The 15,095-nt window shown below is 40.7% G+C and overlaps 1 protein-coding gene across 1 annotated transcript in view; it reads left to right on the top strand.

Annotated features, from left to right (window-relative positions):
- Positions 1-182: 182 nt before the first annotated feature.
- Positions 183-15,095, top strand: part of LOC109429955 (protein pelota) — a 78,718-nt gene continuing 63,805 nt past the window's right edge. Inside the window, exons 1-5 of the mRNA XM_029864262.2 lie at positions 183-555; positions 611-854; positions 14,246-14,653; positions 14,753-14,822; positions 14,899-15,091. Coding sequence (XP_029720122.1) covers positions 515-555; positions 611-854; positions 14,246-14,653; positions 14,753-14,822; positions 14,899-15,091 — 956 coding nt within the window. The 5' untranslated portion in view covers positions 183-514. The remainder of the gene's footprint in view (positions 556-610; positions 855-14,245; positions 14,654-14,752; positions 14,823-14,898; positions 15,092-15,095) is intronic.

The raw sequence follows: 15,095 nt of genomic DNA on the forward strand, positions 1-15,095 counted from the left end.
AAATTACAATTACAATTACAAATTACAAAGTAATCTCACTCTTCGGTTTTCCCCAGTTCGCAAATTTCTTCGGATTTATGAAACATTTCAATCAAGATTTCAAATTATAGTTCGACCTTCCACGCCAAACCCCCGACCGTTCCCGGGGGCTGACCACACAGTTTGACAGCTGCTGCCTGCAAAAAAAGAAAAACACCAAAAATGACAACATTAACGTGGATCGGCCACTTTTCGCGATAATGTCCCGTCGCCGTTGGTCGGAGTTCTTTTCCTCCTAAGAGAAAAATCTCGGATTTTCCGCCGGAAACAGTGAAAATCATGATCGCGTACTGCTCGAAACAACGCTCCGTGTACCGCTTAGTGTGACCGTAATCGTGATTCGTGCCGTCTCATACGCGCGCGCGCTCGCCCCCGTGGTTTCGAAAGAAAATAACACAACATCCTCCGGAACGGCACCGTGAGTATCTTTCACGTCGACCGAACGAACGACCGCGAGTGGTGCAGGCAGGAGAGAATGAAGTTGGTTCATAAAAACATTGACAAGGCCGGCGACGGGTAAATATAGATTGATCTTCGGATGAATGAATGAGAAATTGGCTTTTTTTTCCAGGAGCGTGGTGTTGATTCCCGAGGAACCGGAAGATATGTGGCATGCGTACAACTTGATCTCCGAAGGGGATCAGGTTCGGAGCGGTACCATCCGGAAGGTGCAAAACGAGACCTCCACTGGGTCCTCGTCCAGCAGTCGGGTGCGCACCACGCTCACCATCCGGGTCGAGTCCATCGATTTCGATACCCAGGCGCAGGTTCTTCGCCTGAAGGGTCGCAACATTGAGGAGAACCAGTTCGTCAAGGTAAATGCATCTGCTACAATGTAGGGTGTATGTCACTGTCCGAGCAGTCTGATGAGATGTTTGGAATACGAATAGGGCAGGATTTCCCAGTGTAGTCTCTACGTACAATAGCTTTCCTTGTCAATAGAACATTTTCGCATTCGTTTCGTATGTCATGTGGAGGAAGATACTCTATGGCTAAGAAGATTCTATTATGTATTGGATTAAACCGTATCAGGCATCCCTAGTATGAATTGCTGGCAATATAAGCCAAGAGCTTAAAAGTTTAGCCACTAGGATAACTGGCGACACATCGAGGGTGTAAATGGTCTCTCGAGTAGCCAGTACGGCTTCCGGAAGGGGAGGTCGATCGTAGACGTCATCCTGTCGGTTACAAAAACCTCCGAGATAGTGCTTCGGCTTCGCTGACGACATTACGCTACAGGTCTACGTCGAATCGATCGAAGAAGTGAAATTGACACAACTCCGGACCAACTTGTCCATCGGACTTTCTTCAGGATTCTATCAGGAATACCTTCAAAAGTTTCTCAGGAATTCTTCCACGTGCTCCTCGGATATTTCACCTGGAGTACCTCAGGAATTCTTTCAGTTCCTTGGGAAATCCTCCAGGAGATTGACGATTTTTTTTTTCAGGAGAGCCTCGGAAATTCCTACAGGAGTTCCTCGGGAATTCATCGTGCACTTCTTCGGAAATAAGGTGTTCCTTGAGAATTCTTTTAGGAATTTCTCGGGATTTCCTCCAGCAGTTCCTCGGGAATTCCTCCAGGAGTTGTTCGGGAACTCTTCCACGAGTTCCTCGAGAAATCCTGTCTCGGAAATTCCTCCAGGACTTCTTAGGGAATTCATCCTGGAGTTCCAAGGGAATTTCTCCGGGAGTTGCTTGGGAATTCCTTCAGAAGTTCCTTGAGCATTACTTTAGGTGTTCCCTGAGAATTAGAAGATCCTCGGTAATTGCTGTAGCAGTTCCTCGGAAATTCTTCAAGGAGTTCCTCGGGAATTCCTCCAGAAGTTTCTAGGGAATACCTTTAAGAATTCCTCGAGAATTTATTCAAGGAGTTCCTTGGGAATTCCTCTGGAGCTCCTTGGGAATTCCTCTACAAGTTCCTCGGGAATTCCTTTAAGGGTTCCTCAGTTAATCCTCCAAGAAATCCTCGGAAATTTTCCCAGAAGTTTTTTAGAAATTTTACCAGGAGTTTCTTGGGAATTCAACTAGGAATTACTTGGGAATTCCTTCAGGAGTTCCTCGGGAATTCATTCTGGAGTTCCTCGGGAGTTTCTCGTCCAGTTGATCGGAAATTCTTCAAGAGATTCTCGGGTATGCATCTAGGAGAATACCTCTAGGAGTTTTGGAAATTCCTCCAAGAATTTCATAATGATTCTCAAAAGAGTTTTTTTTTTTAATTTCTCTAGAAGCTCCTTGGAAATTCCTCCAGAAGTTCATCGAGAACCTCTCTAACATTTTTTTCGGAAATTCTTCAAGAAGATTCTTGGGAAATGTTTCAGGAGTTTATCAAAAATTCATCTGGATATACTGCCGTGTGCAGCATAGTTGTCCCATGTTCTATGGGAATCCCTATTAACATGGGACAACTATGCTGCACATGGCAGTATACGTATGAATACCTCCAGGAAATCGTCGGGAATTCCCAGAAAACTCCTGGAGTAGGTTTTCTGGAGACCAAGAGGAATTCCCTAGAAACTGCGGGAAAAGAACCTCGAGAAACTATGAAGAACTGCACGTGGAATTCTTGGAGGGAGTCCCGAGAAGCATGTAACTCCTCAGAATATTCCCGAGGAATCCCAAGAGGCCCAAGGAACTCCAGGAGGTTTTCCCGAGAAACTTTTTAAGGAATTCCTGAAGGCATTCTCGATGAACTTCTGGAGAAATTCCCGAGGAACTCCTGCAAGAATTCCCGAAGAACTCCCGGAAGGAATTTACCGTGGATCTCCTGTAGAAATTCCTGAGGATCCTTGGATGAATTCTAAACGAACTCCTGGAGGAATTGTTGAGGATTCTTGTCAATTTCCTCCATGGATCTCCTGAGGAAATTTCCGACAAAATCCTGGAGGATTTTTCGATGATCATCTGAAGGAGTTTTCGAGGATCTCCTGGAGCAATTCTCGTGGAACTCCTGGAAGAATTAGCTCCGGGAGGAATTTCCAAGAAACTCCTAGAGTAATTCCCGTGCAACTCCTGGAGGAATTTACGAGAATCTCTTGGAAGAACTCTCGAGATTCTCCTGCAGGAATTCCCGAAACTCCTGGAAGAATTCTCGATTCGATTCGACCTCCTAGAGAAATTCCCGATGAAGTCCTAGAGAAATTCCCGGGAAAATCCTGTAGGAATTTCCGAGGAACTATTGGAAGAATTGCCAAGGAAATCCTGGTGGGATTTCCGGGGAACTTCTGGAAAAAAATGCCGAGGAGTTCTTAGAAAATTCTCGGGAAACTTCCGAAGAAATTTTTGTCAACCTTTAGATGAATTCCCAAGGAACTTTTGGAGGAATTCCCAAGTAACTTCAGAAGGAATTCTGTAAGAATTTCCGAAGATTGCCTGGAGGAGTTTCTGCTGAGTTACTGGAGGAATTCCCGAGGATCTACGGGGGGATTTTTCGACAAACTATTCAATGAATTTATGAAGGGATTCCCGATGAGATTCTGGAGGAATTTCCGATAAACTTCTGGAAAAATCCCGAGGAACTCCGACATAAATTTCCAAGTAACTTTTGTAAGAATTTCTGAGGACTTCCTGGAGGATCTCCAAGGATCTCCTGGATGAATTCTCGAGAAACGTCTGAAGGGTTTTTCGAGGATGTTCAGGAGGAATTCCCTAGGATCTTCTGGTGGAATTCCTAAAGAGCTCCTAGGTGATAAACTCCTAGAGATAAACTCCTAGAGAAGTTCCCGAAGATCTCGTGAAGGAATTCCCTAAAAGATCCTTGAGTAATTCCCGAAGAGCTCCTGGAGGAATCGCCGAGGAACTCATGTAGAATTATCCGAGGAACTTCTGGAGGAACTTGTAGAAGAATTCCTGGGAAACTCAACTCCTGAAGAAATTCTCGGGAAACTTATAAAAGAATTCCGGTGGAACTCCTAGAGGAGTTCTCAAGGAACTTCTGGCAGAATCCCTGAGGATCTTTTGGAGGAACTGCCGAGGATCTGCAGGAGGATTTGCTGAGTATTTTCTGCAGGAATTCGCGAGGAACTCCTGGGGGAATTCTCGAGGACCACTTGGGGGAATTTCCGAGGATGATCTGAGGGAATTCCCGAGAAACTCCACGATGAATTCCCAGGAAACTTCTGAAGGTATTCGCGAGGACTTGCTGGGAGAATTTCCGAGGAAATCGCGAAGGAATTCCTAGAGAAATTCCCGGATTTTTTGGGAGCTCGTGAAAATAAATCCGAGGAACTTGTTTAGGAATTTTCGGGAAAACTCCTTAAAATTGCCATAGAAATTCTGGAGAGAACCATGCATTATTGCTGGATGACTTCACGGTATATTCCATCATTTTATAAGTGAGAACATGGCATAAATTTTGACTTCTAACATTAATTTTGTACTAAAGCCACAATATAGGGTGTGAAGACATGTGAAGACATTTTAGCGTTCCTTGGGAAGACATTTGAAAATTTCACCTGGCATCCCTCTGGCTTTATTGTTGTTGTTCCTTTTTGTGCTGTGATTGTTAAGAGTTTAATCTTGCCTAGTTTGGGTAGTAGCTACGGTTAGGATAGCTCGGATCAATCTTCAGCACAAAAAAACATCAACTACACAAGTTTACAAAATAAAACGAAAGTCGTGAACTTCTGTGAACGAACGACCAAAATTTTTGAAGCACAATTTAGTGCTGATTTCGAAACCGACCTTCAAAAAATTTAAAGTAGAACAGTTTTTGAGTTTTAGCTCAATATCGAGTTTTGTAACTTTTCAAAATATGTAATTTACTAAAATTCAAATATATTGCGTTTTGTTCAACCAATTTTAAATCTTTTTCCATAAATTAAAAGCTGAATACAATACCATTCGATCATCTGAATGCAGGTTTTGCGTCAGATTGATGAAATTCAAGATATTGGCGAGTTTTAGGGACGATCTTCTTAAATTTTAGTAAAATTCCCAAAAATTTTTGAAAAAATGTATTTTTTGCAATAAGAAAAAAACAACTTAAAAATTCTTTCTCGACGTTTATTTGACATATTATATGTAGGCGAGTTACAGTAAAAATTTCAGCTCAATCGGAGCATTGAGTACGGAGAATGAGATGTTTGAAGTGAGCAACTTTCCTTAAAAATAGAACAAAAATCGATTTCAAATCATCAACCTTGTATGGAAAGTCGAAAAAATTTCCGCTCTACTGTAATTTTTTTCTTTCGCGTTTTCGAACTCAGGGCATGATTCTACACCAAAAATGACCATCAGCTTACCGAGTTCAAAAATGCTGTAAACTAGTGTTATCATTTTCTTTATTATCACCTCCATCCGTATCCAAACGTTTTACAATTGTATCGTTCCTAAGTGTTCATGTTTTATAAAAAATATTTTTTGCTGTTTTAAAAATGTATCCATGAATCAGGTGAAGAAACCCAAACTCTGCAATTTGCGGCTTAAGCCTGGCCTATCTCTGCTAAGCCACCTCAGAGCACCGCTTAAAATAAGCCACGCTTAACGTAAACCATAGCTTTATTAAACCGGGTTTAGTGGTTAAGCCGTAGTGAAGAAATCGAAAAAAAGTTAAGCCCGGCTTAAAATTTTGCTAAGCCTGGTTTAAAATTTAAGCCCGGGTGAAGAAATCGGCCATTATATCCCTCCCTATTTTCGCCAGCAAGAGATCTTGCGGCGGTGACGCCAGCGACATTCTTCTTCTATAGTTTATTACCTCTATTGCGTCACGCGACGCGGCAAGGATTTCCCATACGATTTGACAGCTCCTTATTATCCATTGTTATTCCTTTGCGTGCAAATTTCCGCGCCGCGTCGCGTTGCGCGTCCACTCTAGCCTACACGGAACCGCCAAACTACCCAAAATTGAGTTCTTTTGACGCAATCCCATAGTTCCGCCCAATAAGCCAAATTTGAGTAAATCGATTAAACTCACACTAGGTAAATTGCCTTTACCTCCAGCAAAAAAATATACTTAAGAGTAGGTAAATTCAACCCAAGACCCTCCCTCATTCAACCCAAATTTGAGTATACCTACATTTACTCAAAATTGGCTTATTGGGCTCAAGGACCCCCATTGGGTAGATGCATCTCTGTTTGTTTTTGACAACATCGGTGGGGGAAAGAGGGAAAACAACCTAATTTTGGGTAACTAGTTTATTCGATATACTCAGCTTTGAGTAAAATCGACCCAAAAATTAGGTAGTTTGATTTCTCCGTGTAGAGTCCCTATAATTAGAGTCTGGCGGACTGTCACTTTCGACCGGATCCAATCGAGCATGACGTCATAGTGTCCTCACCGATAAATGCTACACCGTGACGTCATGCTCGATTGGCTCCGATCGAAAGTGACAGTCCGCCAAACTCTAACTAGACTGACTCTACTCTAGCCCACTTAACACTGAAAAGCTTTGGAGGGACGACGAATACTCTGTGTACTGGTGTTCACAACCATAATTCTTTTTCTGCAACCCCAAGCAATGACTTTAGCGGCATAGTGTCTTAGAAGAATTTGTTCTACATACATACATAACTCTTAATCACAGAGAAACAGACGTCACACTCTCATTGCTTCCCATCGATCACCTTTTGAACGGTTGATTCAAATATTCAGTAGTAGGTCGATTGACCACTCGCGGCGCTGGTATCGTTTTTGCTCCTGTTTGACGTTTGCTCACTACCGCCATCTAGTGACGGCCCGGCCAAGTATAGTACATTTAGCATTGGGCGAATACGTTTTCGTGACGATGTTTTTTAATGAAATTTGTTCTAAGTGTTACGTCTGTTTCTCTGTGTCTTAATTTTGTAATTTTACCTAAGTGATTAAGGACAGACTTGTTAGAATCCCAAAATGGCCGCCACAATGGCCGACTTTGGGACTTATTCACGATTTCGAGGGCACAAATCTCTTTACAAACAAAACCAGTGCACCTGATCTTTAAGCTTATTACAAGTGAGCAAGAACAGAATAATGAATTTCACTGTTGTTTGAAGCTTGCTTCTTGAGATTTGTGCGTCTGAAGTTCTGATGCACTGCTGAAGCGGAATTTCAAGACGTTTGTCCTTAATCCACCTAAAAGTGCGACAGAATTCACTTTTTTTATAAATTAAGATAGAGTATTGGTGTCTTCTGCAAAGTTGCAGCAAAATGTATTGTTGGAAAGTTTTCCGAACAAACTATTGCCTTATTCATACAATGTTTACAGTTATGTGTCATTTTTTGTGAACGACCCCTTAAAATCGTTTTTTTGTTATAATTTTTTCTGATGATTTTTAAGAATTTTTGAGTGTTCTACAAAGTTGTTCTTTGTGGCGAAATACACCTCCTTCTGTTTTTTTTTTTCTGATTAGAATAACGCTGGAACAGAGTCTGCATCTTAACTTGATAAATCCTAAATAGATTTACTGGATGGTGTGTGAAGAATTGGCATAAGTTAAAATTCACGAATAAAAAGAAATTAAAATAAAAGTTTTCTGGATGAGCTCTTGGAGAAATTCCTGGTGGGATCACGGAAGGAATATGTATAGAGAAATTCTTGGATTGATACTAGGTGTTCCGGCCACCGGGCATGCAGGGAGTACCGACTTCATTTAGCGAAATAACGAAACACGGTTTGTGTGGTTTGATGACGCTTTTAGCTGTAATTATACGAAATTCAGTTCGATGTTCTGGTGGTACAATAGTGGGATTGCTTACATAAATCGGTTTAGGAGTGATTTCTCCGATCCCGCAGGAATCCTTGATCTCCTACACGCGTTCCTAAAGGGCAGATGCCGTTAGGTTAGGTTATCAAATTTTCAGCAAGTAGAACTTACGGTTTCGGCTTGTCCTCTTTAGGTTTACAAATTAGCAACAAATTTTCGACTGAAGAGTGAAACTGTTTAGGTATTTAACAAATTTCAACGTTTAGGTTTTCGAATTCTAGGTAGGAACTAATTTTAGCAATCTAACAAATTATTGTCTGCCTGTCGACCGTCTAGTCGAGTTTTCTGCTCACGTTTTGGGCGGAAATCAATTCTTGTCTCCTACTTCACGCCTCAGTGCCGACAACATTGACATTAGGTGGAGAGCGCCGTGGAGACCCCTCCAACGTCATCCATGGGCGTCGTAGTCTGCGCAGTGCTCCCAGCAACACTAGGACTCCTCCAGAAGTTATTGCAGGAATTCCATATGCAGTTACAGTCACTAGTGTAGGCCACCTTTTTTCTCACACTTTTTCCGACTATTGATCTTCAACCTGTACGTAGACACAATAGAAGTACAAGTAACTGAGAACTCTTTAATGTATGTTTATTATGTGTGCAAAATTTCATAAAAATCGATGCATTACTTTTAACTGTGGAAGAGAATCAAACTGACGTGGTTTTTAAAATTTTGTTCAACCATGACCAATTTTCATTCGCATAATAGGTGGTTCTTTTTCGTTACAATTCAAAGTTCTGTAAGGATAATTATGAAATTTTGTAAGCAGTTATGATACTTATAGAGACACTTTCTTGCAAAATTTCATCAACTTTTATCAATTGGATTGAAAGTTACTGCTGTTGATAGAGGTTAGTGTTAGTGAACATGTTTCATGTTTTTCATGTGCGATGTTTGCCCATTCACAACTTTTGAATGTACACTCCCGTTCAAAAGTTTGGGGTCACCCCCTCAAAAACATGTCATTTTTTTAAGCCCATATCTCCGCCAATTTGCGTCCGATTTCAAAACTCTAGGTTTCATTCAAAAGATAATAAGTCAAAGAAACTTTGAACATGATTTAAAAGAAACTTTTTCAAAAAATTTTGTATGTAAACTTGCCCCAAAGTTGCCAAATTTTCTAAAAAATGAATATAAACTTACGGCAGTGTCGCTGGAAATTGGGTCGACCAAATTTTAAGATGAGAGCAGTAATATGACCCATTTTCTATTAGCTTTCAACTGCTTTTTACAGAACTTAGCTAAAAAATCTAGAAAAAAAAAGTTATTAAGTAAATTAATCCTTGATGTCATCGACCAAAAGTTTGGGGTCACCCCTCAGCAGTGATGGCATTTTCCTCTGTGTAAAAAAGAGCAAGTGTTATGCTACACACATTTCTTTTCTCCCAGCCAGAGCGCCACACACTGGCTTGCGTTCACCATACGTGCTCGCTGAGAGCTGTGGCGATCGGTGATGCGAGAAAAGAAATAACTCACCACAGCCGACTACAATCTTCAGAGAGAAATGAGTGCACCAAGATTCTCTAGAGTGGACAAGTGTTCGTTCACCCTAGTTAACTCTGGCAAAGAACACTGGAGAGAGCGATCTGCAGTGCGCACTGACGAGAATTGGGAAGCATGGTTTCGTGGTGAAAACATTGTAGTTTTCTTCTCTACGAACCATCACTTCGGCAGGGTGCCGACATTTACGTCGTCGTCCGATGTCAATTATTCACAGGTCCGGGTGAACGTATATGTTTGCCTGTATTTGTCGATAAAAATATGTAAACAAACCGATCAGCTGATCGCGACGTCACGTTCGCCAGAAAATTTGTTCGCAGCTTCTGGAACGTGACGTCACCTTCGGCAACTTCGTGCGATTTCGGCTTGCCGAAGTTGACATGACACGACTACTACTTCAAAATTATCATATCACAAACACCACTTTGCCCGATGGGCCTAACCTGGTGAAATTTAGAACATTGGTCGTCGTCGTCGTGCCAAAAATTCGCGACAACCAAGTTGATGCTTTTGATTGCGGTTTCCCGAAAGTAATGCCGATTGTAAATACTACACAGGATCAAATATTTTACCAAAAACAAACCAATGCTTAAACATCTGGTTTGACTCAATCGAATTTAAATTAGCATCAATGAAGCGAAGAATGTACCTTATGCCCTCCATCATTCGAAAGATGTTGGCGCGTCGATCGTTGCACGCTAATGATTTTGCGGTGGGTTGAAGGCGTTTGATAACGAATAAAATGCACCAACACCCGATTTTTTATTGTTTGCTCAGTGCATATTTGGGCAAGATTGGACTATTTTACATAAAGTGATTCTTGTAATATGCCTGCCATTTTGAACTGGTATTATCAATACAGTCGAAACTCGGTATTTGATGCGAGCAAAAATCGATTGTTTTTCATAATCCTGGGACTTAACTTTGGAAGTGGTGCGCCGTGTAATTCATCAGGACCGCTAAATAGCGCGATATGAAAAAAAAAAAAACTATTTTTGTTCGCATCATATTCCGGATTTTGATTGAGTTGATAATATACCGGTAAAAAGTGTAGAATTAGCCCGAGTTAAAATAAACCTAAATACATTTAAAATGAAAATAAAAACAATGTCCCGACCAACGTCGTACTGCGGTACGCACGTTCCCTATCAACTCCCACGTTTAGTGACTTCGTTTTTGTGTGCCAACAAATTATACGAGATTTCGCTTTTGAACGGTTTCCCTGCGTTTCCACAGAGGATGCATAATGAAACACTGATTTCTTTCTCAGCATCATCAAAAATTTTCTACCTGCTGCAAAACATTCCCGCACATCATCCTCGCGCTTCTTTTATTCCGCCATTTTTCGTTTTGCATGCAACAGGAATCCACAATGCCGCGGATGCTTGCAAACAAACTGCTCTCGCTGCTTTGCTTTTACCAACCAGAGAAAATTTCTTCAGAGTGATGCTCTGGAGTGGGCTCACTACAGCGTACACGCGCGTGTGGTGATCCCACAAGTACAGGGGATAGACAAAATGATCGGGACAGGCAAAATTTTCACTTTTCAAAAAATGTTCAACTAGCTGTAACTTTTCGAAAAGTGCATCAAATATTCTCAAATTTTTACTGTAAGTACATCAACAAGATGTGTATCAGTGGTTCAAATTTGAAAAATATCGGGCCATTCTCCACGAAGTTATAAAGATTCTTGGAAAAGGTAAAATTATCCGATAGCCAACTTTGAGCTGTTATATATCCGGATTCAATGAACCGAATGCAATGAAATTTTGACCATTTATGACTTATATAATGAGCTATAAAAAACCATTGACTTAATTTAATATTCTTAACACGGAAGAAAATTATAACGATGAGATTATTTTTCTAATAAAACATCAAATTATTCAAAATATCAACATCGTTTCATAATTCAAGATGCAAATTATAGTTCATTTAATTTCCCTCTAATTGACTTATATATAAATGTGTTTTGAAGAAAAGGAACAACATAGCCACCAATAAATTTTAAAAGTAATAGAATGCATATTAAAAATATACCAATTTACTAAAAAATCGTGAAATAAATAAAATCGCAATAATTTTGTCTCTTGTTAAAAATTTCAAGTTAAGTCAAATGTTTTCTAGAGCTCATTATATAAGTCTTGAATGATCAAAATTTCATTTCAATCGGTTCATGGAATCCGGAGATATAACAGCTCAAAGTTGGCTATCGGATAATTTTACCTTTTCCAAGAATCTTTATAACTTCGTGGAGAATGGGCCGATATTTTCCAAATTTGAACCACTGATACACATCTAGTTGATGAACTTACAGTAAAAATTTGAGAATATTTGATGCACTTTTCGAAAAGTTACAGCTAGTTGAACATTTTTTGAAAAGTGAAAATTTTGCCTGTCCCGATCATTTTGTCTATCCCCTGTAGGTTGGTGTGAGAGAACAGAGGTGCGCAGAAAGTATATTTCTCTTGGGTGGTGAGTTCAGTTTCGCTCTATGGCTTTGCTTTACCGGCACTCTCGCGCACTGAATAGTTTCAACTACCACACCCTAAAACGAAACAACACAGGCTTGTGTACAATGTACACAGGCTTGTGTACAATGTACACAGATCTGTGTACTACTAGATCAGCCTCCACCCCTGTGTCAAATGTACACAGTCACTTTTCTGGCTCTAGCGCTGGTATGGGAGCAAAGTTCGTAACTAATTTTCTCTGAACGATGACATGCATTATCAGGAATCGATCAATGCAAAAATAATTGTTAATTTTGTTTTCATGCCAGCGCTGGAGCCGGAAAAGTATCTGTGTACATTTGACACAGCGGTGAGGCTGATCTAGTAGTACACAAATCTGTGTAACTTCTGTAACCGTGCAGTGAAAACATTCTCTTTGTCTCCCTGGTGATACGATACATGCATCCTCAGAGAGGCCGGTTCTCTCGCTCGTCAGTGCCGAACTCTAGTGAAATGCCATCACTGCCCCTCAGTATGCTGTATCGGCCAAAAATTTGGGGTCACTTTCGTAAAACATGGAAAAGTGATTTGGTGATATCTTCGTCATCTATTGTTCAATTTTAGTTATTTTTGGCTCATTTCAAAGATAATTAACTAAATTTACGTTTGATGTCTTTAACTTAACGTATTTAACGATTTTTGTATATAAAAATGTTATGTAAAGTTAGTACATTTTACCACGCTTCAAAAAATGAGGCAACTTTACGTTAAATTTTAGTATGTAAATTTCAACAAATATGTGTGGTTCAATGTCTATGCAGTAAGTATCATTCATTTTGTTTCAAATAAGCCAAGAAGAATTAAAATTGAATGAAAGATGGCAAAGATATCAACAAATCACTTTTCCATGTTTTACGATAGTGACCCCAAACTTTGGGCCGATACAGCATTTTGAGGGGTGACCCCAAACTTTTGGTCGATGACATCAAGGATTAATTTACTTATTAACTTTTTTTCTAGATTTTTTAGCTAAGTTCTGTAAAAAGCAGTTGAAAGCTAATAGAAAATGGGTCATATTACTGCTCTCATCTTAAAATTTGGTCGACCCAATTTCCAGCGACACTGCCGTAAGTTTATATTCATTTTTTAGAAAATTTGGCAACTTTGGGTTAAGTTTACATACACAATTTTTTGAAAAAGTTTCTTTTAAATCATGTTCAAAGTTTCTTTGACTTATTATCTTTTGAATGAAACCTAGAGTTTTGAAATCGGACGCAAATTGGCGGAGATATGGGCTTAAAAAAATGACATATTTTTGAGGGGGTGACCCCAAACTTTTGAACGGGAGTGTATCTGCCAATTTCCATGAAATTTTCACAGAAGGTAGTTGATGATGTGTGTATTACGCCTGCAAAATTTGATGATTATTGGTATAGTACTTTCAACAATATAATCGAAACAATAAGGGGTGCTGACTAGTTGTTGTCTGAGGGGCTTAAATCACGATCAGCCCCTTTATATGTTTCGAACATAAAATTGTTGATAGTGCATCAATTTTTTTGAAATTTTGCCCATGCAGGTAAAGTAGATTGAGAGGTTTATGTTCAAAATTTCAGCCATTTCCTTTATCAAATTCAAAAGTTACAGCGCTGACAAGCTAAACCAGGGGCTGTACAAAATTCAATTTCACGCGTTCTGCTGTTTCATTGCTACAACAAAAAGTACTGCACCTATTCACATGAAATTTTGCAGGTGAAATGAACACATCTTTAGCTATAGGCAGGCCAAATTTGAGCAATTTTATTTGACCTATTACAGAGTTACAGCTATATTTCAGTGTCCCGATTATTGCGGATACAGGCTTTAGTGGTCGGATTTCAGCACTTTCAGATGGGGCAAAAGATAGTTATATTTGTAATTGCCTTATTACTATTTATTAACAATTTAACATACGTTGTGTAGGAGTCATTAAAACTTGGTTGGAAAACGGTAGGTACTGCCGCAGCCGCCAGAAACCTTCTACCTCCGACATTCATGAAGCTGCTGATAGGGAAGTGTTTTGGGCAAATAGCTAAATCTTTATTTAGCTGCAAATCCTGTCCGTGTTCCTTCACACTAGTTTTCCATCGTGAGGCCATTATCAAGTCTTTCGGCAATCTGTAAAAAGTCAATAAGTAATGGTTGCTGCTAATGACTTAAAAATGATAAAATACCTGTGAAACGATACTCCGAGGCGTGTCTTTTGTCGGCTGGACGATGTGCAGCTCTTGATGGCACACGTTAAACCCATTTTTGGAACACTTCCGCGCGTACTATCGAGATCAAATTCCTTGACGTGATTGCGTTTGTTTTGATTTTCAAATAAGGTTACTGTGATAACAAATGAGAAAATTTGACAGTTTGAGGACCGCTTCTAAAATAAGCACACTAGATGTTAGTCACAAGATTTGCAGCGCCATTGAAAGTCTAATATATGTCTATTGTAGACACCGAAATGGGCTGATGTGACCAACCCTAATAACTATCCACTCAACCATGTCAACCTTGAGTTACTCGAACCTCCTCATATTTTCAGATGGGCGCATACCACACGCTGGATCTGGAGCTGAACCGCAAGTTCCAGCTCACCAAGCCGGAGTGGGACTCGATTGCCATCGAGCGGGTCGAGATGGCTTGCGACGTGACCCAGAGTGCGGACGTGGCGGCCGTCATCATGCAGGACGGGTTGGCCCACGTGTGCCTCATCACGGCCAGTATGACGCTGGTGCGCAGCAAGATCGATGTGGCCATCCCGCGGAAGCGCAAGGGTAACGTCCAACAGCACGAGAAGGGATTGGCCAAGTTTTACGACGCCGTCATCCAGGGCATCATCCGGCACGTCAACTTCGAGGTGGTCAAGTGTGTGCTGATTGCGTCGCCGGGCTTCGTGAAGGATCAGTTCTTCGAGTACATGTTCCAGCAGGCGGTTAAAACCGACAACAAGGTGAGTGACTGGCGAACTACCCTATATGAACATAACTTAAACTCAAAATGCTAGTAAAACCGCGAACTAACAACGGTTCATTTTTTTTTTTGTTTTCAGGTGCTATTAGATAACAAAAGTAAATTTATGTTGGTTCACTCGTCGTCTGGTTTCAAACACTCATTGAAAGGTAACTCAAGCTACGAATGATGCATACACCAGATCAATTGACTATCTTCCCTCTTTCACCCATTCGTTTCGTGCAGAAATCCTCCAGGACCCGGCAGTGGTGGCCAAAATGTCCGACACCAAGGCCGCCGGCGAGGTCAAAGCCCTCGAGCAGTTCTACACCACGCTGCAGTGCGAACCGGCCAAGGCCTTCTACGGCAAGAAGCACGTCATCAAAGCAGCCGATGCCCAAGCCATCGAAACCCTCCTGATTTCGGACAATCTCTTTCGGTAA

Source organism: Aedes albopictus, chromosome 2 (genome assembly GCF_035046485.1).
Source record: "Aedes albopictus strain Foshan chromosome 2, AalbF5, whole genome shotgun sequence".
In the NCBI taxonomy this organism is placed as follows: Eukaryota; Metazoa; Arthropoda; class Insecta; order Diptera; family Culicidae; genus Aedes; species Aedes albopictus.